Source organism: Chiloscyllium punctatum, chromosome 10 (genome assembly GCF_047496795.1).
Source record: "Chiloscyllium punctatum isolate Juve2018m chromosome 10, sChiPun1.3, whole genome shotgun sequence".
Taxonomy (NCBI): Eukaryota; Metazoa; Chordata; class Chondrichthyes; order Orectolobiformes; family Hemiscylliidae; genus Chiloscyllium; species Chiloscyllium punctatum.
In genome coordinates, this window is record NC_092748.1 from 8,376,010 (window position 1) to 8,403,451 (window position 27,442).

The following is a 27,442-nucleotide window of genomic DNA, read 5'->3' on the forward strand; positions in this document are numbered from 1 at the left end:
CTTAGTGTGTTCACTATTCACGATAAGACTCGGGTACAAAGTGTTACCATGCCAACCTCACACAGCAAATAACTCTAAATGCTTTACTGTGAATACTTATACCAATTCTAGTTTTCAATGCTGACATTCCATATCTATTATCACTAATTTACAATGCATTAAAAGAAACATAATACAGACTTTAGAAAAAGTGGAGCCAAAAAGATGTACTCATGCTTGTCAATCTCTCCCAGTGATACTGTTACCATGGTTACACAATCCACCTGAATGCTTTATCATCACAAAACGGTGTCTTAGTGTCCTAAATGCTTGAATGAATGGGGTCTCTAGTTCTTTAGCATTTCATATTCTAACAAGCCTTTCTTGAGCAGAACTGGAAGCTGTAGGAACCCATCTTACATCAAACCAATTAACTATTACCACTACCCCACACACCCCCACCCCGACCCACCTATCTCAGGGAGATGCATAGGGATTGCATGCCCATAGTCCCACACATTCACCAGTGAGAATACTGATGTGTAGATCTCATTTGTGCCTTGATTTTGCCAAATTTCCTGGAACAAGCTGGATGTGTGACTGTTTCCTGCCTTGTAGTGTTGACGATGGCGAGTAATTGTGTCCTTCCTTGGCAGGGGAGCAGGTTGTATATTCATTGAGATGGTGGAAGGCTGTCCAGCTTTTCCTGGTGTGTCTGATATCATGGAGCAGCTCCAGAGAATCTGGGCAGTAAGTGACTTTGGATATTGTGTTAACCCGGGAAGACACCATCACTGGGGTTTGAACTCCATTCAGGCTAAGGGAGGGCGTGAATCTCCAAACATTGAAACTAGGTGAAGGGCCTTGGTTTGAACTTGGCCTAGAGCAGGACAGTGACTCCTTTTTATTTCCCACAATTCCTTTCAGTTCACAATGAGGCAGGGCTGCAGAGGTCTTAGAGTTCAGAGACTGTAGTGACATGTAATGTCACTTGACCTTGGTTTGCATTTGTACAGATTGGCACAGGCCTATTTCCAGAAATAATTCTGGAAAATAGGATTCCCGTCCGTCTGAAACTCGGTGGGTCAGTGGAATCTGAGACCCTCTCTTTTGTCCCTGACTATGGAGTTCAAAGTACAGAGAGTGAGGTCCCCATTGTCGATGATGAGTCTGAACTGTGCTGGAACTAGATGCACCAACGTAAAGGCTTTGAGAGGGCAGTGTGTGGTCAACATTCCAATCTGACTGGGGAATCTCTGTTTCCAGGTACTGGGACTTCCCACAGAAGAGAGTTGGCCCGGAGTCACAGCACTCCCAAACTATCGCACAGGTAAACCTTTTAATAATCAATCATCCATGTGGAAAGATCTGTCATGAAGGGGTCAGTCTGAGTGAGATATTGGGGTTCAGTCTGTGATATGTTGGAATGCAACCTCACTGATACATTGGGGTTCAGTCTGGGTCATATATTGACAAACGGTCTGTAATGTGTTGTGGTTCAGAATGGGTGAGATATTTGGGTTCAGTCTGAATGATATACTGGGATTCATTTTGGGGTTCAGTCTGAGTGATATTGGGGTTCAGTTTGCAATATCTGTGGTTAGGTCTAAGTGATGTATTGGGCATTCAGTCTGTGTTATATAATTGGGATCAGTCTGTGCTACATGAGTTTTCAATTCCCGCCTCAGGCGACTCTCTGTGTGGAGTTTGCACATTCTCCCCGTGTCTGCGTGGGTTTCCTCCGGGTGCTCCGGTTTCCTCCCACAGTCCAAAAGATGTGAATTGGTCAGGTGAATTGGACATGCTAAATTGCCCGTAGTGTTAGGTAAGGAGTAGATGTAGGGGTATGGGTGGGTTGCGCTTTGGCGGGGCGGTGTGGACTTGTTGGGCCGAAGGGCCTATTTCCACACTGTAAGTAATCTAATCTAATAGGGGTGAAATGTTGGGAATCGCTCTGAGTGATGTCCCTTGTTGGGGTTCAGTTTTGAGCTGATCCATCAGGCTCACCCACAGTAATATGTTTGGGTCTGGCTGGGTGGTGGGTGTAAGTATGTGTTTACTTTTGTGTGTGTTGGTGCTTGTGTGCATTCTGTAAGGGTTGGTATGTGAGAGTCAATGTGTGGGTATATAGTGGGAAAGTTTCTGCTAGATTATTTGGGGTATTCTATGTGGGCTATATGTTTACTTCTGTATATGTGTGCTGGGCTGGAAAGAGTTCTATGAATTGGTTTGTGTGTACACGTGGGTGGATATACTGATGATGCCATTAGATCAGTCCTGAAATGTGCTTCCTCCTTTATTCTTCGCAGAGCACTTTATACCTCACCCACCTCAGAAGTTGGGCCAGGTTTGGAAAAGGTGAGTGGCATTTTTGGATGATTCTACACCAGGGAGCTGCCGTCTGGGATCTGTGACACTGGCACGTTGGGTGAAGAAGCTGTCTCTCCATGTTCCCATTCCTTTCCTGACTGGTTCTCATTTTTCAGATCTTGGCTGTTCCTGAGTTTGAAAAAGTGCCACTGAAATATGTGTGGAGTATATCACCAGCTTAATCCAATCTCAAAATCTCACCTTTCCCCTCTTTTCTCTTGCCCCTGTTTCTTTCTGACTCACTCACCCCCTCATTTGTTTCCTTCTCTTTTTCTTCCTGTTTATCCCTCCCCACCCCCCTTGCAGATACTTTTCCTATTTTGCCTGTGGTGTTAGGGGGAGCTATTCTCTGTCTCAAGAGACAAGATGCCTGAGAGGTCCAATTGAAGATCAGTATTAGTGACCAATAGAACCATTGATTGCTCATCTCTGTACCATCAATAAGTGATGGAAAGAGTTGTCAGTGATGTCCAATATCTGTGGCAAGTGAACAAAAGCTGCAAAACTCAGCACCCACTCGTTTAATGGAATCATAGAATCTCTCAAGCATGGAAGCAGACCATTCAGCCTATCAAGTCCACACTGACCCTCCGAACAGCATCTTACCCAGATCCAACCCCTACCCTATCCTTGTAACCTTGCATTTCCCACGGCCACCTAACCTACATATCTTTGGACTGTGGGGGTAAACCCACGCAGACACGGGGATAATGTGCAAACTCCACACATAGAATTGCCCTAAGCTGGAATTGAACCTGGGTCCCCGGTGCTGTGAGGTAGTAGTGCTAGCCACCGTGCCACCCCATTTCTGACTGGCATCAATGTGAACATTGTTGATGATTCTGACAAAGAACCCACGAGTTCCCGTTATACACCTGTGAGCTGCAGCCAGCTGTGAGATCACCCTAGTCTCTTGAAGGATTGAAACTCCAAGAGGTCAAAGTTGGTGAAGTCTGACTTCACTGGGACCAGTCGGCAGTTCTTGTTCCAGCAGACTGCACATGTCTGACACTGATCGTCATGACTTCCAACAAATTGAAGACACTCCTCTTTTGGCTACAGACACACTGTGTTGGGTATAGTCTCCTGCAAGCTGCATTCCTTTGTTCACCTCGTCTCTTCTGAAGAGATTCTGGTCTGTGAGCAGGCATCTGCTGCTTTTGCTTCTGGTCTGCTCATTCTGATCTGAGGACCCATATACAGCACTCTAAGTGGCATGCGTGTGGATCTGAGAATGCATAGATCCCAACATATTTGAATGAAATTTTCAATTTCACTGCCAAATCCCAACATACAATCAAATCAGTGCAGTTATCCACATTTCTCCTCCCTCGATTTGTGTCTGTTGCTCTCCGTCTGTCTCTTAATCTTCTCTCTAAGTTGCTTCCTCTATTTCAAATACACCTTTGTTTCTCTCTGGCTGTGTCTTTCTGATTGTCTGTATCTCTGTTTATTTGTCTAATGAAGACCTGAACTTTTGAATTCCTCCTCTGGATCTTTCCACCTGTCTTCCCAATTTTTGAAGTTTTTCCTTCAAACCAGCTTCCTTAATTTGATCTCCTAATCTCTTTGTGCAGTTTGGGGCCAGGTTTTATCTGCCGATGATCCTGGGAAGTGCTGTGAAACACTTTACCATGTTAGAAGAGGCTCTATAGAAATGCACGTTGTTGGTTTTGGATTGTGCTGGTGGTGTTTTTGCTGCAGTGTTGCCTTCTGTCTCTCGTAATGGTCCTTTCCTTCCCTTTGCTCAGATTAGGCCTGGTCCCTCAGGCGGAGTCTCTAACATCGCAGCTCCTCCAGTGCTACCCACGGGACAGGAGCTCTGCCGAGGATGCCCTGGCACATGAATACTTCAGCAGCCTACCCCCTGCTTTGTTCCAGCTCCCCGACAGTATGTATATCTTCCTTCCTGTCAGACCCTGACATTGGCTCTGCCTCACCAGCAGATCAATAAATTATTGGGATTGGGTCAGCGATTGTCAAGGAGAGTGGCATTAATGGAAATGTAAGCAACAAAGAGGATTGTCAATCAAACACTCAACAGCTAAAAAAGAAAATCATGACGCGTAATCATAAAGAGAAGGAATTGTAGAACATTAATACATTAATACATTCAGAATGAGAGGATCATAATTAAATGAGTAAACTATAACATAATGTGACTAAATACTCCCCGAACTGGTAAATACTGACAGACTGGGAATGACTGAGTCAACGTCTGGGTGGGTTACAGGGTTATGGATTTTATGTTATTTTCCAGTGATAGTGTGTGATAGAATCCATGCCAGTTCTGATTTATACTTTTCATAGGAGCTTTTGTTGCCATCCCTCCTGTAGAGGTTGTAATGAGGTCAGCCAGGTGGACTTCGTAGACTCTGAGCTCCCTGATTGGCGCTGTTAATCTGGGTTCAATCAAGGAGCCCTGGCTGACAGATGACTGAGCTTGGGGAACGTCACTTGAGTGAAGGTAATTGCACAGCCTCACTCAGGACATATCCTGGACAGTGGGACGTTAGGTCAGCCCACAGCAAAATGTCAAATCAGTGTCAAGCCTTGGTCAACATTTTCTTCAGGATCCAAACTATTATAGTTGCTGCCGTTATATGGACTTGAGACAGCAAGAGTCCGCTTGGACCTAAATTGATTCAGAGAACTAATCGCCTGTATCCAGGAGAGTGCACATCTTGGAAAGTCCACCTACATCTGGTTTGGAACAGTTAAAATACTCAGCAACATCCAAATAAACATCTGGTTAGTTGGTCACCGAGTTCTAATGGACCTCTACACCGGCGGGACTGTTTTAGTGATCGCAGAACCAATCTTTTAACAAAATTCACTTTGAGCACTTAAGTTTGCACAAGGTCTTGGCTAGACTGAGAATGTTTACGAGGAGAATGTTTAAGGGTATGACTTTGGTTCCTGTCTCTTATGAGAAGCAGCTGATTCAGTTACCACTGATAGTAGTTGCTTCTACAGTAGTGTGTTGAGGAACCAACTAGAGATCTTTAGAGCTACTTTAGATTCAGCATTGTTCTGATTCCAGCTAATATGGGCATGGTTCAGAACATGGGACTGGGATATCATAGCAATTACGGAAACATGGCTCAGGGATGGGCAGGACTGGCAGCTTAATGTTCCAGGATACAAATGTAACAGGAAGAATAGAAAGGGAGGCAAGAGAGGAGGGGGATTGGCATTTTTGATAAGGGATAGCATTACAGCTGTACTGAGGGAGGATATTCCCGGAAATACATCCAGGGAAGTTATTTGGGTGGAACTGAGAAATAAGAAAGGGATGATCACCTTATTGGGATTGTATTATAGACCCCCCAATAATCAGAGGGAAATTGAGAAACAAATTTGGAAGGAGATCTCAGCTATCTGTAAGAATTATAGGGTGGTTATGGTAGGGGATTTTAACTTTCCAAACATCGACTGGGACTGCCATAGTGTTAAAGGTTTAGATGGAGAAGAATTTGTTAAGTGTGTAAAAGACAATTTTCTGATTCAGTATGTGGATGTACCTACTAGAGAAGGTGCAAAACTTGACCTACTCTTGGGAAATAAGGCAGGGCAGGTGACTGAGGTGTCAGTGGGGGAGCACTTTGGGGCCAGCGACTATAATTCTATTTGTTTTAAAATAGTGATGGAAAAGGATAGACCAGATCTAAAAGTTGAAGTTCTAAACTGGAGAAAGGCCAATTTTGACGGTATTAGGCAAGAACTTTCAAAAGCTGATTGGAGGCAGATGTTCGCAGGTAAAGGGACGGCTGGAAAATGGGAAGCCTTCAGAAATGAGATAACAAGAATCCAGAGAAAGTATATTCCTGTCAGGGTGAAAGGGAAGGCTGGTAGGTATAGGGCATGCTGGATGACTAAAGAAATTGAGGGTTTGGTTAAGAGAAAGAAGGAAGCATATGTCAGGTATAGACAGGATAGATCGAATGAATCCTTAGAAGAGTATAAAGAAAGTAGGAGTATACTTAAGAGGGAAATCAGGAGGGCAAAAAGGGGACATGAGATAGCTTTGGCAAATAGAATTAAGGAGAATCCAAAGGGTTTTTACAAATATATTAAGGACAAAAGGGTAACTAGGGAGAGAATAGGGCCCCTCAAAGATCAGTCAGGCGGCCTTTGTGTGGAGCCACAGAAAATGGGGGAGACACTAAATAAATATTTTGCATCAGTATTTACTGTGGAAAAGGATACGGAAGATATAGACTGTAGGGAAATAGATGGTGACATCTTGCAAAATGTCCAGTTTACAGAGGTGAAAGTGCTGGATGTCTTGAAACAGTTAAAAGTGGATAAATCCCCAGGACCTGTTCAGGTGTACCCGAGAACTCTGTGGGAAGCTAGAGAAGTGATTGCTGGACCTCTTGCTGAGATATTTGTATCATTGATAGTCACAGGTGAGGTGCTGGAAGACTGGAGGTTGGTAAATGTGGTGCCACTGTTTAAGAAGGGTGGTAAAGACAAGCCAGGGGACTATAGACCGGTGAGCCTGACCTCGGTGGTGGGCAAGTTGTTGGAGGGAATCTTGAGGGACAGGATGTACATGTATTTGGAAAGGCAAGGACTGATTAGGGATAGTCAACATGGCTTTGTGCGTGGGAAATCATGTCGCACACACTTGATTGAGTTTTTTGAAGAAGTTACAAAGATGATTGGTGAGGGCAGAGTAGTAGATGTGATCTATATGTACTTCAGTAAGGCGTTCGACAAGGTCCCCCATGGGCGACTGATTAGCAAGGTTAGATCTCATGGAATACAGGGAGAACTAGCCATTTGGATACAGAACTGGCTCAAAGGTGGTGGTGGAGGGTTGTTTTTCAGACTGGAGGCCTATGACCAGTGGAGTGTCACAAAGATCTGTGCTGGGTCCACTACTTTTTGTCATTTATATAAATGATTTGGATGTGAGCATAAGAGGTACAGTTAGTAAGTTTGTAGATGACACCAGAATTGGAGGTGTAGTGGACAGCGAAGAGGGTTACCTCAGATTACAACAGGATCTTGACCAGATGGGCCAATGGGATGAGAAGTGGCAGATGGAGTTTAATTTAAATAAATGTGAGGTGCTCATTTTGGGAAAACAAATCTTAGCAGGACTTATACACTTAATGGGAAGGTCCTAGAGAGTATTGCTGAACAAAGAGACTTTGGAGTGCAGGTTCATAGCTCCTTGAAAGTGGAGTCGCAGGTAGATAGGATAGTGAAGAAGGCGTTTGGTATGCTTTCCTTTATTGGTCAGAGTATCGAGTACAGGAGTTGGGAGGTCATGTTGTGGCTGTACAGGACATTGGCTAGACCACTGTTGGAATATTGCATGCAATTCTGGTCTCCTTCCTATCGAAAAAATGTTGTGAAACTTGAAAGGGTTCAGAAAAGATTTACAAAAATGTTGCTGGGGTTGGAGGATTTGAGCTATAGGGAGAGGCTGAACAGGCTGGGGCTGTTTTCCCTGGAGCATCAGAGGCTGAGGGGTGACCTTATAGAGGTTTACAAAATTATGAGGGGCATGGATAGGATAAATAGAAAAAATATTTTCCCTGGGGTGGGGGAGTCCAGAGCTAGAGGGCATAGGTTTAGGGTGAGAGGGGAAAGATATAAAAGAGACCTAAGGGGCAGCATTTTCACGCAGAGGGTGGTACATGTATGGAATGAGCTGCCAGAGGATGTGGTGGAAGCTGGTACAATTGCAACATTTAAGAGGCTTTTGGATGGGTATATGAATAGGAAGGGTTTGGAGGGATATGGACCAGGTGCTGGCAGGTGGGTCTAGATTGGGTTGGGATGTCTGGTCGGCATGGACGGGTTGGACCGAAGGGTCTGTTTCCATGCTGTACATCTCTATGACTCTATGATATTACTACGAACAAATCAGATCACAGACTAAAATCAGGTTTTTCACTGACAACTAAGCATTCAAGGCTGAAGATTTGGTTCTAACAACATAAGTTAAAAACATAAACAAAACACAATAAAATAAACTGAGCTATCAAAATATAACATAGTTAAAAAGATTTTAAAATGCACGGTAAAACAAATTCCCATCTACTTTCCAAAAACAATCAATTTACGGTTAATCAAAATCCAGGAAAATGTTCCTCCCCCATCAAGTATATAGGTTTGACATAACTGTTCCTTCTCAGTTCCTACCCTGAAATATGAACTATTTTCCCTTGAATGCACATACAACGGCGAGTTTAAACTTTCCCAGTTTTAAATAATCTGCAGATTTTTAAGCATACACTCCCAGCCTGGAATTTTTAGAAACTGCTCTCTTTCACTGAGAGAACTCAGTTCCTTAACTGCTCTGAACAATCTTTCTTTTCTCAGGAGAGTATGATTGCATCTGACTTTAGTCAAGTCTCCTTCAAACTAAAACCCAAAAAGATTTTGAATTTATTTTAAAATAAACTTGTTCATCTTAGATTTGCTACAGCTAATGGTTTGATTCTTTTTCTATTCTGTTGTAAATTCACACAGCGTAAACAAAGTTCCATTTATACTCTAGCAGTTCTTGCAGCTCCCTGCTATGTTCTGGTTTATAATCATGGTTCTGGAAAGACTGACACAGTTAATTTTTAAACCCCTTCACACAGACCAACACCCATATGTCACTAGTTTGAATTTCAAACCCTCAACAAAATGACATTAGAATATATGAATTGCATACCTTTTATTGCTTGTCCCCAGTTGCCCCGAGAAGGTGGTTGTGAGTGGCCTTCTTGAACAGCAGCAGTCCAACTAGTATAATTAGACCCACAATGCTGTTAAAGAGGGAGTTTCATGATTTTGGCCCAGTGACTGAAGGAACAGTGATATATTTCCAAATCAGGATGGAGGGAACTTGTAGTGGTGGTGTTCTCGTGCATTGGCTGCCCTGTCCTTCCAGATAGGTCCAGAAGGTGCTGCCTTAGGAAACCTGCTGAATTTCTGCAGTGCATCCTATAGATAGTAACAGGAGCAATGTGTACTGAGCATCGAGAGTGGAGGAAGTGGATATTTGTGGATGTAGCGCCAGTCAAGTGGGCTGCTTTGTCCAGAATGGTGTCAAGCTTGTTGGGTGTTGTTGGATATGCACCCATTCAGGGAAGTGATGAATATTCCATCACACTGCTGACTTGGTAAGTCAAGAACTGAGTTACTCAGAGATTCCTAGCCTCTGAACTGCTCTTGTAGTCACAGTATTTATATGGTGAGTCCAGTTGAGTTTCTTAGAACATAGAACATAGAAAAGTACAGCACAGAACAGGCCCCTAGGCCCACAGTGTTGTGCCGAGGATTATTCCTAATCTAAAGTAAAATAACCTAGCCTACACACCCCTCAATTCACTGCTATCTATGTGCATGTCCAGCAGTCACTTAAACGTCCTTAATGACTCTGCTTCCATCACCACCTCTGGTAATGTATTCCATGCATTCACAACTCTCTGCATAAAGAAATGGTAGGTTGTTCAATGGAAATCCCCAGGATGTTAATAGTGGGGAACTCAGTAATAGTAAAGCCGTTGGTTAGATTCGCTCAAGTGGAGATGGTTTTTCCCAATCAATTGTGGGGTGCAAATGTTACTTATCAACCTAGATATTGTCCAGATCTTGCTGCATTTGAACATGGACTGCTTTAGTATTTGAGGAGTCATGAATGGTGCTGAATATTGTACAATCATTCGCAAACATCCCCACTTCTGACCTTATGACAGAGGAAAGGTCATTGATGAAGCAGCTGAAGATGGTTGGGCCTAGGACACTAACCTGATGAATTCCTGTAGAGATGTCCTGGAGCTGAGATGACTGACCACCAGCAACCACTACCATCTTCCTATGTGCCAGATATGACTCCAACCAGTGGAGAGATTTCCCCGGATGCCCATTGATTCCAGTTTTGCTCGAGTTCCTTGATGACTATGCTCAGTCAAATGCAGCCTTGATGTCAAGGGTTGTCACTCTCTGTTTACCTCTGGAATTCAGATCTTTTGTCCATATTTAAACCAAGGCTGAAATGAGTTCAGGAGCATCACGGAGTAGGTTATTGCTGAGCATGTACTGCTTGATAGCACTGTTGATGAAACCTTCCATCGTTTTACTGATGTGCAAGAGTAGACTGATTGATTGGGCAATAATTAGCTAAGGTGGATTTGTCCTGTTTTATGTGTACGGGTATATATTACTTAAAGGCATAAACGCTCAATGGAACAAGAAAATCAACATTGGCTAAGAAAGCAAGTTAAAGATTGACTGACTTAGGACAAAGTAAGTGGCTTATAAGCATGCCAGAAAATGTTCTGTGACTGAGGATTGGAAGAAATTTAGAACCAAAGCAAAGGAGGATTAAGAAGCTTATAAAGAAAGCAGAAAAAGAAGGTTTGTTGATGTATGGAAATTTCAAGCTGAGCTAGGACAAATGTGGGCCTGTTACAGGTGGAGCCAGGGGAACATTCAGTGGAGAACAAGGAAATTAATTAAAACAAAGGAGCTTAGTTTGGGATGACGTTGAGTTTGTAGAGGGGAGAATCTGGGGAATCAGCAAGAATGCATTCAAAGTGCTCACTGAATGGACCTTTCACTAAACACCCAGAAAACCAAGGGTCCTCTTCAAATCAGTTCCCATGAAGAACAACTGCTCCTATTGATTAAAGTCAACAGCAAGATCCTGGAAAATGTGGACAGTATGGACTTGGGAGCCTCCTCTCAATGAAGCAAGACATGGACAGCTAACCAAGTTCTTCATCACCTCCAATGTGCCATCTCAACCTTTTGCCAACTGAGGAGAAAATAAGCATTTGAAGACTAGGATCTCAGGCAGGAGGTTAAATTCCTGGTTAATCGTGCAGTAGTGATCCCTGTGCTCCTGTATATTTCAGACACTTCCACATCCTTCAGCAAACCTCACAAAACAATGGAGAAGTACTATGAGCAGTGCCTTTCTCCAGAACCCATGACAAGAAAGGTGATCCATCTGTAATGTGTCTCCCAGTCTAATATGCCCAGTTCTGCTGGGCAGGACATGATGTTCATCTGCCTGACCCCAGACTCCTGATGCATCTGCACTACTCTGAACTCAGTCATGGCAGGAGAATCAGAGGAAGATAGCAGAAATGTTTAAAAGAATTTCCTCAAAATATCCTTGAAGAGGCCAAACATCCACACTGATATATGGGAGACCCTGGCTTAAGATCAACCAAACTGGAGAATGCCATTCAAGCATAAGACTTTAATAAACAGGAATAAACAGGAAAACAGGAGTAGGCCATTTGGCCCCTTGTGCCTCCTACTCCACTCAATAGGGTCATGGCTGGTCCAATATTCCTTGCATCCACTTTCCTGCCCTTCCCCCATAACCTTTGATTTTTCCTGCTGTTCAAGTGTCTACCTGTCTCGGCCTTAAATACACACAAGGACTCTGCCCCAAAAGATCTCTGTGGTAAGATGTTCCAAAATCTCTCAACCCCTCTGAGAGAAGAAGTTCCTCCTCATCTCAGTTTTAAATTGGTGCCCCTTTATTCAGAGACTGTGCCCTCTGGTCCTAAGCCACTATGTCAAACTCCATACCACAGGTATCCATGTTAGTGAGTACCATTGCTAACTCCACATTGGATGGAGAACATGGCATTAATCTCTGTTTTGTACAAAAATTGAACTTTAGTTACAGTCAGTGGGCCTTGCTGTTGCAATGTGTACCTAAGCTATATTGTAAAGGCAGCCCTGAGTGTTTGAGTTCTGCAGTGCTCTCTGTTCCCTTGCTGACTGCTGCTCCTGTGTCTCTTGCAGTGATTTCCATCTTCAGTGTGGCTGGTGTCCGGTTGGAGCCCGAGGCCCGGAATGCTTTCCATCCCTTTCGGAAGGTCAGATGCACCTCAATCCTTGCCTGACATGGAGGGAGAATGGGACAGGTAGGGAACAGACTGGAGACTGTTCATGGCCCCCAGGAGGGCAAGGGGGAGAGGAAATCAGAAACGGGATGAGTTGTTCTACCCACTTGCCCTTTCTCTGGGAGTGGAGGTTGGGGGCATTCCCAGGATCTGTGAGACGTGGAAGTGACTGTCAGTGTTGGAGGTCATTCTTTCTGAAATCACCCTGGGGCAAGCTTTTTCTTCTCTACTCTATTTGACTTCAAAATGCACAAAGTTCAGGTGGGGAGGCTGACTGAGTCAGGTCTCCAGGCATTGCCCTCATTGCCATGTGCAGTACAAGCCTGTCTGATAATGGATGGAGACAACTAATACAGGAGGTGTCTCTAATACAAAGACAGCCCCTGTTGGTGTGTCTCGACACAGGCCTGAATCTCAGGATTCTCCAGGGGAAAAACTGGGATTTAACAGCAGGGAAAATGAATATGACACTCAGCTTAACCTCCACTTTAATTCTAACTAACCCTGAGCTGCCCGTGCTCTCCTCCCTCTTGCTGTGTCTACTAACCCTAACCCTATGTCTCTGTCTCCACGTGCTGTCCACTCTCTTTCACTACCTCCCACCCTTTGTTGCCCTCTCCCTCTCTGCTGCTCTCTCCCTTTATTTCTCTCTCTCTGTGTCTCTCTTTCCCTCTTGCTGTTCCTCTCTCTCTCTCCTTTTCTCACTCTCTCTCACTCACTTATTCTCTCTCATGATGTCTCATTCTCTCTCTCTTCCTCCTGGTGTTGCATATTCTGACATTCCCATTTGTACCATCACGGACAGGCTTCCACTGGCCTGGGAAGCTCACATGTCTGACAATCGGATACACTTTAAGCTCTGCCGTGAACGTCTTTATAGGTAATTGGGCCTGTAAAAAATTCTCCAGATGACCTTCCCGCTGCCCTCCCACCTGCCTTGACTTCTCCACAGGTTTCTGTGGGACAAGTGAGGCATAGGCTGGACCCAATTGAGCCTCTAAAATCGATGACCACTCGAGGGTCATCTCCCACCCAGCCTCGTCTCTCCTCATGCTGTATGTGTACCTTGTGTTCAAGTGAGTTCACCTTTAAGGATTCTATGAGTTGTGTGTAAACAGTGTTGGAACTATACCTGGGCGTCATAGATGTTCAACATGGTAGACACTGCTGGACTGGCAATTGCAAGGTGTAACAGCATGTCATACAGTCAGTTCTGCTATAACGCAGTAGTTCCGTTCTTGTGCAGAGCCATGATATAAGAAAATCATGCAATAGCAGTACCATTCAAATCAATAGGGCTGGAATCGCATTATAACCAATACACGCTTTAAAGATTTGCATTGTAGAAACATTGTCCCCAATTTGTGAATCATGTTATAGCAAATTCGCATCAGCGAAACGCACGTTATAGCAGAACGACCTGTACCTTACACCAGTGACAAAAATCTGAGATCAATCAAACATCAGGGATCACAACAAAAATTGCAGCATATTATTCAAGAAACACTTGCTGGGCTGCAAGTGAAGGTAGAGTTGGCACGTGACTTTCTCGCAGAGCGGTGGAGCTAAAATCTCAGCTTTTTTCTTTGGAGAGAAAAATGAACATTCTCAGAGGAAGAAGCTGAAAAACTAGTTCGGGATAAAAGTGCAAACGTTTGAGTACCATCCCCTCGATGAGGAGGTCTTTAGGTGATACCTTTACTCATCTCAAAATGAATAAAGAGCTGCAAGTCAAGGAAAGGAAGTGGGATGAATGGCAAGTTCTGTACCATCGATCCGGTAAGAAGATTGCTGGTTTACAGGGTGATCCTGGAGCAGCTCTAACGTAAAACGGATCGGGCTTAACAGGAGCAGCTACAGAAACATCAGCCTGAGCTCAAAATAATGTTGGAGAAAACGACAGACCTGCAAAACAAAAAAAAAAGCTGGGATTGCACAGGGGACACAAAAGGGGTGTATAAAACATTCGTGAGACAGCCCTTTCAGAAATAAATGCCAGCAATGATGCCTTAGTGACAGAACCTAACAGGACAAAGAAGGATACAAACATCCACTGAAGTAGGAATTGTAAAAAGTCAGGATTTCAAAGAAAATCATGGGTTTTGTTAGAATACATTATGAAGGAAGAAATATATTGGACTGACAGAAAGCTAAAATGTTTTGTAGACTTGAAAGAATCTAAGGTCTAAAACCAGCACCTTCAAAATGATGTGGACTTCAGGAACAAAGCAATAAATAAGACGAAGATTCAAACAACTTGGAACAACTTGAGGAACAAGACCAGTCAGTGGCTGATCTGGAACAAAGCTTGGTTCTCGTGCTTCAGGATAAGCAAATTCTGGAACAACAACTGCAATCCATGAAAGAAAATCCTAACGTAGCAAGCAGGAATGACAAACAATATCACTGCCCAGAGATGTGGCTGATTTCACAGTCAAAGTTACCATAATGATACCTGGGCATACAACAAATTACCTATACATTTATTGAAACATATAGACTCGCTTGTTATTGTAAGTATTAAACTTCATTTCAGAAAGGAGGGGACTTGTTGTATGTGTACCTTGAAGTACTCCATGTGCTATGTGTATATAGTGCCGTGTATATATCTGCCTGGCAGTTAGGCTGCTCTGAATCTGAAAGCTGCATACACAGAAATCAGTAGGTTTGCTGTAATCTCATTGTAACTTGTAATGTGTTTTACTGTTTTAAATAAACAAACCCACAGGGTTTACCAATCCAGATGAACAACTGAGTATTGGACCATTATTATTATGATGTTACCTCTCTCTGCCAAGAGACCCCTCACATTTGCCTGGTCCTGGAGTTGAGCTTTAGATTCTGTCCCCTGCAGGGTCTACAGAGCTGCCAGATAGCCCTTAACTCTCTGAGGAAAGGCCTTTCTCCTGAGGGAGGGCAGATGTCTGGTTTTTAGCTAGTTAAAACACTAGTGTGAGTGTGAGGTGGTAGTAGAGCAGCTGTTATTGGTGGGAATGTATTCCCTGACTCATTCCCATGACAGGCAAAGCAATTAGTTATTAACAAGCATTTGGAAACTTGCAGTTTATTGATTTGAGCCTCACCAGTCTGTGCTTTGCTGTGGCATTCACTTGTCTCCCTGTTCACACAAGTGTGGATAATTCTACGTGATAGGATTATCAGTGGCTTCACCTCCCTAACATTCCACTCTTTCCTTTGCAGATTGTTTTCTGTGAATCACTGCCATTTAACCATCCAGAGCCCTAACATCAAGAGACTGAAGACCCCTGAACATGTAACTTGGCTTCATCTTCTAAGTTCAGGATGGACCAGCCTCTCATCCACAATGCTTCACTGTGCTGCATTTGCCCCAGGAATGTTTAATAGGACTGTGTACAAGGAGCTTTACTCTGTATCTAACCCAGTGTTCTACCTGTCCCAGGAATGTTTGATGGGGACGATGTAGAGGGAGTCTACTCTGTATCTAGTCCCATGCTGTACCTGTCTTGGGAGTGTTTGAAGGGGACTATGTCAAGGGAACTTTAATTTCAGCTTAAAAGAGTGGAGATAGCTTTACTCTGTGTCTAGTCCCATGCTGTGCCTGTACTTTGAATGTATGCAGAAGCAGCTTTATTCTACATGTAGTCCCTGTGTGCTGCCCCTGTCCTAGGAGTATTTGATGGGGACCTTATCAAGGGAACTTTAATTTTAGTTTAAAAGAGTAGAGGAGCATTACTCTGTATCTAACCCCCATGCTGTGCCTGTGATGAAGTGTTTGATGGGACAGGTTTAGAGGGAGCTTTACTCTGTATCTATCCCCATAGTGGAAATTTGTTGGGAGTGTTTGATGGGTGCAGGGTAGAGGGAGCATTACTTTGTATCTAATCCCATGATGACCCGGTCCTGGGAGTGTTTGCTGGGGATGGCATTGGGGAAGCTTTACTTAAAGTTTAAAAGAGGGAGATTTACTTTTGGTTTAAAATAGTAAATGCAGCTTTACTGTCAATCTAAGCTTGTGCTGTACCTATCCTGGTAGTGTCTAATGGGGACAGTGAGGTGGGAACTTTACTTTCAGTTTAAAAGAATAGAAACCCTTACTCTGTATCTAACTCTGTCCTTGGAGTGTTTAATGGAACAGTGTAGAGGAAGCTTTACTCTATCTAACTTGTGCTATCCCTGTCCTGAGAGTGCTTATTAGGAACAGGGCTTTACTTTCAGTTTAAAAGAGTAGATGGAGTTTTACTCTATGCTGTCCCTATCCTGGGAATGCTTGTTGGGGATAGCGTAGAGGGAGCTTGGTTTATGTTTGAAAGAGTTGAGGTATTTTTACTCTATTGAATCCCATGCTATACCTGTCGTGGAAGTGTTTAGTGGGGACATTGTAGAGGGAGCTTCACTCTGTATTGAATCCCATGCTGGGAGTGTTTAATGGAACAGTGTAGAGGCAGCTTTATTCCATTTATAACCTTGTGCTGTCTCTGTCCTGGAAGTGTTTAATATGACAGTGCAGAGAAGAACTTTACTCTTTATCTAATCCCACGCTGTCCCTATTCTGTTGTTGTGGAAATAAGTGCCAGAATTTGAGTGCAGTGTCACTTGTTTACTTGTTAAACTCATGACAATTTAAAACACAGCCGAGAGTTTTGGTGGCTGGAGCATGTGTGATCCAGACAGCTGTCAGCTGTGGGCTTGTTGGGGGGGATAGGTTGTAGTCTTTGAATTTTAGTTAGTTTCAGTACTAGATACTGGAGCTGACTTTAAACCATGCCGTGACCAATCAGTGTGCGCGATGCACACCAAGGTCACTTTGCCTGCCCTCACTCTCAATCCTGGCATACACTTGAAGAATGGGACACCTGAATGGGTTATGGAGAATGGCTTTCCCTTTGGACCATATTTTAGCAAGGTGTCTGCACTTCCCCTACCCCCTGAGTGAAGGGCTGAGATGGATTTGGGGTTTTGGGGAGATGTCATACAGAATTGAACTTAATAAAACTGACCCACCACATCGGAACCAGCTTGTTTGTTCCATTCTACTGTGAAGACCGCCGCAGTGTATCGGAGGAAGTTCAATCTGAGTGGCCTTCCCAGTGTGCCCAAGTTGAAGGCCTGTTGCTTCTTTTGTTATTGCCTGCCCCTCTTGGTAGGTCAATGAGCCACATCTGTGTTGGTATCCCTCTCTGAGACATTCCTTTATTCTGGCACCAGGGAGGCAACATATTCTGGAGGGGTGGAGGGGGAGGGGGGGAGGGGTGGAGGGGGGGTGGAGGGGGAGGTGGGGGGGGAGGGGTGGAGGGGGAGGGGTGGAGGGGGAGGGGGGGAGGGGTGGAGGGGGAGGTGGGGGGGGAGGGGTGGAGGGGGAGGGGGGGAGGGGTGGAGGGGGAGGTGGGGGGGGAGGGGTGGAGGGGGAGGGGGGGAGGGGTGGGGGGGGAGGGGTGGAGGGGGAGGGGGGGAGGGGTGGAGGGGGAGGGGGGGAGGGGTGGGGGGGGAGGGGTGGAGGGGGAGGGGGGAGGGGTGGAGGGGGAGAGGGGGAGGTGGGGGGGGAGGGGTGGGGGGGGAGGGGTGGAGGGGGAGGGGGGGAGGGGTGGAGGGGGAGAGGGGGAGGTGGGGGGGGAGGGGTGGAGGGGGAGGGGGGAGGAGGGGGGGAGGGGGAGGGGGAGGAGGGGGGGAGGGGGAGGGGGAGGAGGGGGAGGGGGGGTGGAGGGGGGGGAGGGGGAGGGGGAGTGGAGGGGGAGGTAGGGGGGGAGGGGGAGGTAGGGGGGGGTGGAGGGGGTGGAGGGGGAGGGGGAGGGGGAGGGGGAGGGGGAGGTGGGACCCAGGGAGATCGTGAGGAAAGAGATCAATCTGAGACCGGGACAGTTGAGAACAGAAGTGAGTTAAACAGTCAGGGACAAGTTAGGATCAATAAATTAAACTGCATTTATTTCAATGCAAGGGGCCTAACAGGGAAGGCAGATGAACTCAAGGCATGGTTAGGAACATGGGACAGGGATATCATAGCAATTATAGAAACATGGCTCAGGGATGGGCAGGACTGGCAGCTTAATGTTCCAGGATACAAATGCTATAGGAAGGGTAGAAAGGGAGGCAAGACAGGAGGGAGAGTGGCATTTTTTGATAAGGGATAGCATTACAGCTGTACTGAGGGAGGATATTCCCGGAAATACATCCAGGTAGTTTTTTGGGTGGAACTGAGAAATAAGAAAGGGATGATAACCTCATTGGGATTGTATTATAGACCCCCTAATAGTCAGAGGGAAATTGAGAAACAAGTTTGTAAGGAGATCTCAGCTATCTGTAAGAATTATAGGGTGGTTATGGTAGGGGATTTTAACTTTCCAAATATCGACTGGGACTGCCATAGTGTTAAAGGTTTAGATGGACAGGAATTTGTTAAGTGTATACAAGAAAATTTTCTGATTCAGTATGTGGATGTACCTTCTAGAGAAGGTGCAAAACCTGACCTACTCTTGGGAAATAAGGCAGGGCAGGTGACTGAGGTGTCAGTGGGGGAGTACTTTGGGGCCAGCGACCATAATTCTATTAGATTTAAAATAATGATGGAAAAGGATAGACCAGATCTAAAAGTTGAAGTTCTAAATTGGAGAAAGGCCAATTTTGACGGTATTAGGCAAGAACGTTCAAAAGCTGATTGGGGGCAGATGTTTGCAGGTAAAGGAACGGCTGGAAAATGGGAAGCCTTCAGAAATGAGATAACAAGAATCCAGAGAAAGTATATTCCTGTCAGGGTGAAAGGGAAGGCTGGTAGGTATAGGGAATGCTGGATGACTAAAGAAATTGAGGGTTTGGTTAAGGAAAAGCAGGAAGCGTATGTCAGGTACAGACAGGATAGATCGAGTGAATCCTTAAAAGAGTATAAAGGAAGTAGGAGTATACTTAAGAGGGAAATCAGGAGGGCAAAACGGGGACATGAGATAAGTTTGGCAAATAGAATTAAGGAGAATCCAAAGGGTTTTTACAAATATATTAAGAACAAAAGGGTAACTAGGGAGAGAATAGGGCCCCTCAAATATCAGCAAGGTGGCCTTTGTGTGGAGCTGCAGAAAATGGGTGAGTTAGTAAACGAGTATTTTGCATCAGTATTTACTTTGGAAAAGGATAAGGAAGATATGGAGTGTAGGGAAATAGATGGTGACATCTTGAAAAATGTCCATATTACAGAGGAGGAAGTGCTGGATGTCTTGAAACGGTTAAAGGTTGATAAGTCCCCAGGATGTGATCAAGTGTACCCTAGAACTCTTTGGGAAGCTAGAGAAGTGATTGCTGAACCTCTTGCTGAGATATTTGTATCATCGATCGTCACAAGTGAGGTGGTGGAAGACTGGAGGTTGGCTAATGTGGTGCCACTGTTTAAGAAGGGTGGTAAGGACAAGCCAGGGAACTATAGACCGGTGAGCCTGACGTCGGTAGTGGGCAAGTTGTTGGAGGGAATCCTGAGGGACAGGATGTACATGTATTTGGAAAGGCAAGGACTAATTAGGGATAGTCAACATGGCTTTGTGCGTGGGAAATCATGTCGCACAAACTTGATTGAGTTTTTTGAAGAAGTAACAAAGAGGATTGATGAGGGTAGAGCAGTAGATGGATTTTAGGAAGGCGTTCGACAAGGTTCCCTATGGGAGACTGGTTAGCAAGGTTAGATCTCATGGAATACAGGGAGATCTATCAGTTTGGATACAGAACTGGCTCAAAGGTGGTGGTGGTAAAGGGTTGTTTTTCAGACTGGAGGCCTGTGACCAGTGGAGTGCCACAAGGATCAGTGCTGGGTCCACTACTTTTTGTCATTTATATAAATGATTTGGATGCGAGCATAAGAGGTACAGTTAGTAAGTTTGCAGATGACATCAGAATTGGAGGTGTAGTGGGCAGCGAAGAAGGTTACCTCAGATTATAACAGTATCTTGATCAGCTGGGCCAATGGGCTTAGAAGTGGTAGATGGAGTTTAATTTAGATAAATGTGAGGTGCTGCATTTTGGGAAAACAAATCTTAGCAGGACTTATACACTTAATGGTAAGGTCCTAGGGAGTATTGCTGAACAAAGAGACCTTGGAGTTCATTGCTCCTTGAAAGTGGAGCCGCGGGTAGGTAGGATAGTGAAGAAGGCGTTTGGTATGCTTCCCTTTATTGGTCAGAGTATTGAGTACAGGGGTTGGGAGGTCATGTTGCAGCTGTACAGGACATTGGTTCGGCCACTGTTGGAATATTGCGTGCAATTCTGGTCTCCTTCCTATCGAAAAAATGTTGTGAAACTTGAAAGGGTTCAGAAAAGATTTACAAGGATGTTGCCAGGGTTGGAGGATTTGAGCTATAGGGAGAGACAGAACAGGCTGGGTCTGTTTTCCCTGGAGCATCAGAGTCTGAGGGGTGACCTTATAGAGGTTTACAAAATTATGAGGGGCATGGATAGGATAAATCTTTTCCCTGGGGTGGGGGAGTCCAGAGCTAGAGGGCATAGGTTTAGGGTGAGAGGGGAAAGATATAAAAGAGACCTAAGGGGCAACGTTTTCACACAGAGGGTGGTACATGTATGGAATGAGCTGCCAGAGGATGTGGTGGAGGCTGGTACAATTGCAGCATTTAAAAGGCATTTGGATGGGTATATGAATAGGAAGGGTTTGGAGGGATATGGGCCAGGTGCTGGCAGGTGGGACTAGATTGGGTTGGGATATCTGGTCAGCATGGATGGGTTGGACCGAAGGGTCTGTTTCTGTGCTATACATCTCTATGGTATCACATCTGACAAGAGGGCCAGTTAGGTTTACCAATTCAAACAAAAGTTCCCCTTCCTGTTTACAAAATAAAGTTTTACATGAGCCCAGCTTTCACCTGCAGGTTGGAATTATTCCAAGGCTTGTGCTTTGGGACTGATTGGAGGTGATTTTCCATTACTGCTCTGCATGATCCTTGGACAATTTCTCAATGTACAAGAATCGTTTTACCCTGTGTGTGTACAGGGTCAGAAATGGATCTTCTTTAACACCTTTCTGACTCCCTCAGAACAGAAATAAATGAAACTATTAGCTGCAGCAGAATCGAGGACGAAGACGTTTATTTTGAAAAAGTGTCTGGAAGTTCTCCCCGTTCTGCTGACCCCACCAACATCAATTAATAGATTATTTGATCATGGTCTGCATGCCAGTTGTAGGAATTTCCTGCACAGAAACTGTGGATTGAAATTCCCCCATTAATACCATGACTACACTTCAAAATACTTCATGAGCTACAAAGTGCTTTGGAACACACTGAGGTCATGAAAGAGACTTTGTACATGCAAGTCCTTCTGAAACTATTTCCCAAAATCATGAACTCTCCTAGCCAAATGTGTACCATGTGTTCCATCCTCACTATCCCCATGTGCATCTGATTCCTTGATATGAGAGTTAGCTTGGATGGCTGGTTTCCAATACAATGTGACACAAACAGCAGGGGTTCAATTCCCACATCAGCTGAGGATACCATCTGGGCTTCTCCTTCTCAATTTCTCCCCTTGCTGGAGATGTGTTGACCCTCAGGTTAAACCACCCCACTCTTTGTTTCTCTAATGAGAGAGTAGCCCTGTCATCTGTTAAGATAATGGTGACTTTACCTTTATTTCCTGGTACTGTGATGTTCATCACATCCCATAGTGTGACACAGTCTTGTTGTTGAGAGTTAGGGTTGAGATCCTCTAGCACTGTTGAAGGAACATAGTACCATGTTCATTTAATGACAGCACATTACTTTGCAAGAATGGTCCAGCATAGGTAGAAATTGTCCGAAACACTGCCTCTTAGAGCCTAGGCTGAGGGTTCTGGCCATTATTGGCTCTTATCCATTGTGTCTATACAAAACAAAGGGTGCTGTGAAGAATTCTGTGTCTAAACCTTATCTGATAGGGCTGTCTTCCTGATGCAATTTCCAGTTGGTTCAAGTCAATGAGAACTATTTTTTTACACGTTGAAGGAAGGTGCAGTTAATTCTCTGAGCTGGCAGTCCGATTCGTTTTGACCTATTCGACTCTGTTGCTGAGTTTAGGTCCAACATCCAAGTAATGAGAAATCCCCAGGGAAATTAGCAATTTATATTTTCTCCTTGTGATTGTGGCAGTGCGCTGATCATTTGAAAGAGTAACACAGAGTGACTGGATACACACACACACACACAGTTTTGTTACTCAATGGTTGCCCAGCCCTTTAAGGTGCTGTAGGACCTGGTAATGCAGTAAACATATCGGCAAAGGAATAAGGAATACCTTGGACACTTAAGTGCAGGGTACTCTCTCTCCCGAAGACCAACCCCTTCTCAGATTGGAAACTGGTTCTTATAAATATTTGAATCTGCTAGTTCAGACATGTTATGATATACCTCTGGAGCAGGTAAGACCAGAAGCTAGGCTTCCAGGCTCAGCAGTAGGAACACAGCCATTGTGCTGCAAGATCCTTCTTGAATTGGGTCTTGCATATGTGCCTTAACCCTTACCACATTACTGTCAGCTGCTCTTAGTCACAAGGCAAAAGTGAGGACTGCAGATGCTGGAAACCAGAGTTTAGATCAGAGTGGTGCTGGAAAAGCACAGCAGGTCAGGCAGCATCTGAGGAGCAGGAAGGGATTCCTGATGAAGGGCTTTTGCTCACAATGTCAATTTCACTGCTCCTCAGATGCTCCCTGACCTGCTGTGCTTTACCAGCACCACTCTGATCTAAACTCTGCTCTTAGTCACAAGCGGGGTACACACAGATGCATACTCAACTGATACAACATTAGCACCAATAGCCCAGACGGAGATCTTGTCCAGGAACTGCAATGTTCCTGGACAAGATGTTCATGAATGGAACACCACCTCTAGACTTCCAGACCTCTGGCCTGATGAGTGGGAGCATGTTTCTGCTGGAAAAGCAGGCAGTGAACTTGAAGGACGAGAGGAGACCCATCCAAGTTGAAGATTTAAGGGCGCAGTGCTGGAGGGACTCTTCAGGAGAAGGTGGTGTCGGAGAAAGCTACCTGTAGTTCAAACCAGGCCAGGCTGGTGGGACAGAAGAAAGGATAGGTTAGAGGAGCCACAGGATTCACTGGAAAAGAGAAGCCTTCCGATGATTCTGGAAAACAGGAAGAAAGATAGTAAAGAGGACACTTTAAAAACTGGAAATTGAATGTGAAAATGTCAGAGGGCATAGAGAGAAAGAGAGAGAAAACACATGAATAGGAAGAAAGAGAAAATAACAAAGAAGATAGGAAAGAGAGAGACAGCATGAAAAGTAAAGCAACAACAGAAAAATAGAATATAGGAGAAAGGATGATCACAACATAACAAATTAGAAGCCATTTGACCCTTGGGCCTGCTCCATCATGCAATAAAATCATGGTTCAACGTCACTTTCTTGCTCAATTTCAGATCTCTTAATTGCCTGAATGCTCAAAAGTCTATGGATCTCAGTCTCGAACATACTCCTTGCCTCATCACCCATAGCCATATACGGCAGTGAATTCTAAAGATTTAACAACTGAATGAACAAGCTTCTTTATCCTAAATGGCCAAGCCCTTATTCCGAGACAGTGATCCCCATGTTCGGGACTCCCCAGGCAGAGGAAACAGCCTCCAAGCATGCTATACATTTCAATAACATCAACTCTCATTCTTCTGTGCTGCAGAGAATATTTCGACCATTCTACTCCATCAGTGTTTATAAAACAGCTGTCTCATTCTAATGACCCTTTAATGCATATTCTAAGTCTCCTTGCTATAGGAAGGATGTTGTGAAAGTTGAAAGGGTTCATAAAAGATTGACAAGGATGTTGCCAGGGTTGGAGGGTTTGAGCTATAGGGAGAGGTTGAATAGGCTGGGGCTGTTTTCCCTGGAGCGTCGTAGGCTGAGGGGTGACCTTACAGAGGTTTATGATGAGGGGCATGGTTAGGGTGAATAGTCAAGTTCTTTACCCCAGGGTTGGGGAAGCCAGAATTAGAGGGCATAAGTTTAAGGTGAGAGGGGAAAGATTTAAAAGGGACCCAAGGAGCAACTTTTTTGAACAGAGGGTGGTGCATGTATGGAATGAGTTGCCAGAGGAAGGGGTGGAGGCTGGTACAATTACACCATTTAAAAGGCATCTGGACAGATATATAAATAGGAAAGGTTTAGAGGGATATAGGGCAAATGGTGACAAATGGGGTTAGATTAATTTAGAATATCTGGTTGGCATGGATGAGTTGGTCTGAAGGGTCTGTTACTGTGCTGTACATTTCTTTGACTCTAAAGCAAGAAAGTATTTCCTTTGATGTAAAGACCAAAACTGTGTACAATACATCAACTCTCGTTATAATTTGCCGCAAAAGTTTCCTTACTTATATACTTCTAACTGAGGAAGAATGCAGCTTCCTCTCCCCACTTATGCAGCTTAGTAGCAACCAGATGTCGGGTAATTAATCGCAGTGCATGCACCAACTAAACATCACACAACTAACCACAGCACACTCCCTTCATTGCAGGGAGACCCACCCTTCCTAAGGTAAAGTGTGCAGTCACATTTGTGGCTGGATCCATTCCAAACAGAGTTAAAAGAATTTGTACAGGGTAATAAGGAATTACCAGAGAAAACAAAGAAATACTTGGTGTTTGTCTTAATTGAGGAAAATGCTAAAAGTCTCCCAGGTGTAATGAAGAATCTAGAAATTGCAACGTATTAGTAAAAAAATGCAGGAGCAGTTAAATGAATGGGAACTAAAGTGAATGAATACCTGAATGAATCGATATCACAGAGGTGGCTGCAGGGATAGTCAAGACATTGATGGTCATCTTGCACTATTCCGTATGCTGTAGAATGGGCATGAGGAGGATTGGATGATCAAGGTAACCCCACTATTTAAGAGAGGATGAACAGAGAAGAAGGTAGTCTTGTTATCCTGCAATGTTACAGGAAAAATGCTTGATTCCATAGTAAAGGATGTGATTACAGGACAATTTGAAACTAATGTTAAGGTTAGGCAGAGTCAACCTGAATCTGTGAAAAGGAAATTATGTTTGACCAAGTCATTGGAGCTTTTTGAGGATGTAACTTGCAGTATAAGTAAGGAAAACTGGTGAATGTGATATATTTAAATTTTCAGAAGGCTTTTAATGAAATCCTATGCAACAGGTTAGTCAACAAAGTTATTACAAGATGATTTAAATACAGGAGTAAAGATGTCTTACTGCAATTATAAAGGCATTGATAACCCCAAACCTGGAATATTATGTGTAGTTTTCATCTAAGGCCATTATCTTTCCTCATTGAATCATACAGCACTTTGGCCCATTGAGTCTGTATACTACTACCTACACTAGTCCCACCTCCCTGCGCAAGGCCCAGAGACGTGAATATTATGATACTTCAATGCACATTTAAGTATTGTTAAAAGGTTGTGAGGTTTTCCACCTCATCTACCCTCCTATGCAGTGCATTCCAGACACCCACTACCCCCGAGTGAAAAAGCTTTTCCTCAAAGTCCCTCTAAATCTTAAGCCTTTCACTTTAAATTATGTCCCCTTGTTAATGACCCTTCAACTAAGAGGAGTGTTTGCTTTCTGTTCACCCTGCCCATGCCCCTCATAATCCTATACAGATTAATCAATCAGGATCACAACCCCAACCTTCTCTGACCCAAAGAAAACAACTGGAGCTTATCCAGCCTCTCTTCATACCTGAGATGCTCCACCCCAGGCAACATCCTGGCGAATTTCCTTTGCACCCCCTCCTTTAAGAAACTCCTAACACCTTTTTTGACTAAGCATCTGACTTAATAATGGGTTATAGATGTTACTGTCACTGTCACTGTGTGCCGTTGGTGGAGGGAGCAAATGTCTAAGCTGGTTAATGGTGATCCCCAAAGGATATTAATGATGGGATATTCAGCAATGGTAATGCCAGTGAATGCCATTGGGAGATTCCCTCTTTACTGGAGATGTCTGGCACTTGTGTGACACAAGTAATAGAATGGTATTGGAATAGTAATAGTTTGAAACTGTTCTCTGTGAATGACAACTGATGCTAGACCAATTATTGATCATGAATCTGAGATGCTTAAATTTTTTGTGAACTGAAAGAGCTATGGGGTTAGGTCACAGCTCAGACAGATTGGATCACAGTGATATCACTGAATGGAGAAGGATTAGGCTGAGGGAGTGAAATGGCCTCTTCCTGTTTATGAATTAAACTGGAACACTTTCATCCAAGAATATTTATGTTTTGATTGCCTCATTATCACAGACTAACACCCATACTCTACCAATGTGATACTGTAGTTTGTTGTTTTGACATTAATTGAGGGGACAGATATTTGCTCGGATATGAGGGATAATTCATCTACTCCCTTTCAAAACAGCGCCATGTGTTCATTTTCATACAGCCTGTGCAGATTTCAGTTTAATATCTTACCTGAAAACTGGCATCTCCAACAGTGTAGTTTCTCCTCTGTTTTGTAGCAATGTGTCAGCTGTTACCTGCTTAAAGTGTGAGGAGGGACTTGAACCTGAAACTGCGCAGGTCCAAGGTGAGTGTGTTACCAACTGACCCGTGGCTCACAAGACAATGCAACTCTCGGTATTTATCTTGATTGCGGGCTTGAGGACATTATGACTGAAAGAAGCCTTCCTTAGGACTATTCTAAAACAACTTTTGACGCACTGAGTGAACTGTTTGGAAGCTCAGGAACTAAGTCCAGTTTAAAGCTCCCATTCTGGCTGTCTTCACACTGATATTATTACAGAGAAGCAACTGCAATGTCAACTAACAGGAAACAGTGCAACACATAGGATGGATATTCCTACAATCAGTACATTAAACATTTCCTCACATAAAGGGAAGGCAATGGCCAAGTGGTGTTATCACTCAACTATTAATACAGAAACCCAGAATAATGTTCTGGGGACCTGGGTTTGAATCCTGCCAGGGCAGATGGTGGAATTTGAATTCAATAAAAAATCTGGAATTAAGCGTTGACTGATGACCAACATTGTCAATTGTTGGAAAAACCCATCTGGTTCATTAATGTTCTTCAGGGAAGGAAATTTGCCATTCTTACCTGGTCTGGCCTATATGTGACTCCAGAGCCACAGCAAGGTGGTTGACTCTCAGCTGCCCTCTGAAATGGCCTCGCAAGTCACTCAGTTGTATCAATTGCTAGAAAGTCACAACAAAGTAATGAAGCCGGGCGGACCACCTGGCATTGACCTCAGAATGGAAAAAGACACTGGTAAAGAAATC

At 44.2% G+C, this 27,442-nt stretch overlaps 1 protein-coding gene across 2 annotated transcripts in view; it reads left to right on the forward strand.

Moving 5' to 3' along the window:
• Positions 1-17,220, forward strand: part of cdk15 (cyclin-dependent kinase 15) — a 35,026-nt gene extending 17,806 nt beyond the window's left edge. For both annotated transcript variants that reach the window (XM_072578451.1, XM_072578452.1), the window contains 6 exons: positions 636-729; positions 1,246-1,309; positions 2,289-2,337; positions 4,101-4,240; positions 12,127-12,248; positions 15,429-17,220. In XM_072578451.1, the coding sequence (XP_072434552.1) occupies positions 636-729; positions 1,246-1,309; positions 2,289-2,337; positions 4,101-4,240; positions 12,127-12,227 (448 nt within the window). In that variant the 3' untranslated portion in view covers positions 12,228-12,248; positions 15,429-17,220. The remainder of the gene's footprint in view (positions 1-635; positions 730-1,245; positions 1,310-2,288; positions 2,338-4,100; positions 4,241-12,126; positions 12,249-15,428) is intronic.
• The last annotated feature ends 10,222 nt before the right edge of the window (positions 17,221-27,442 follow it).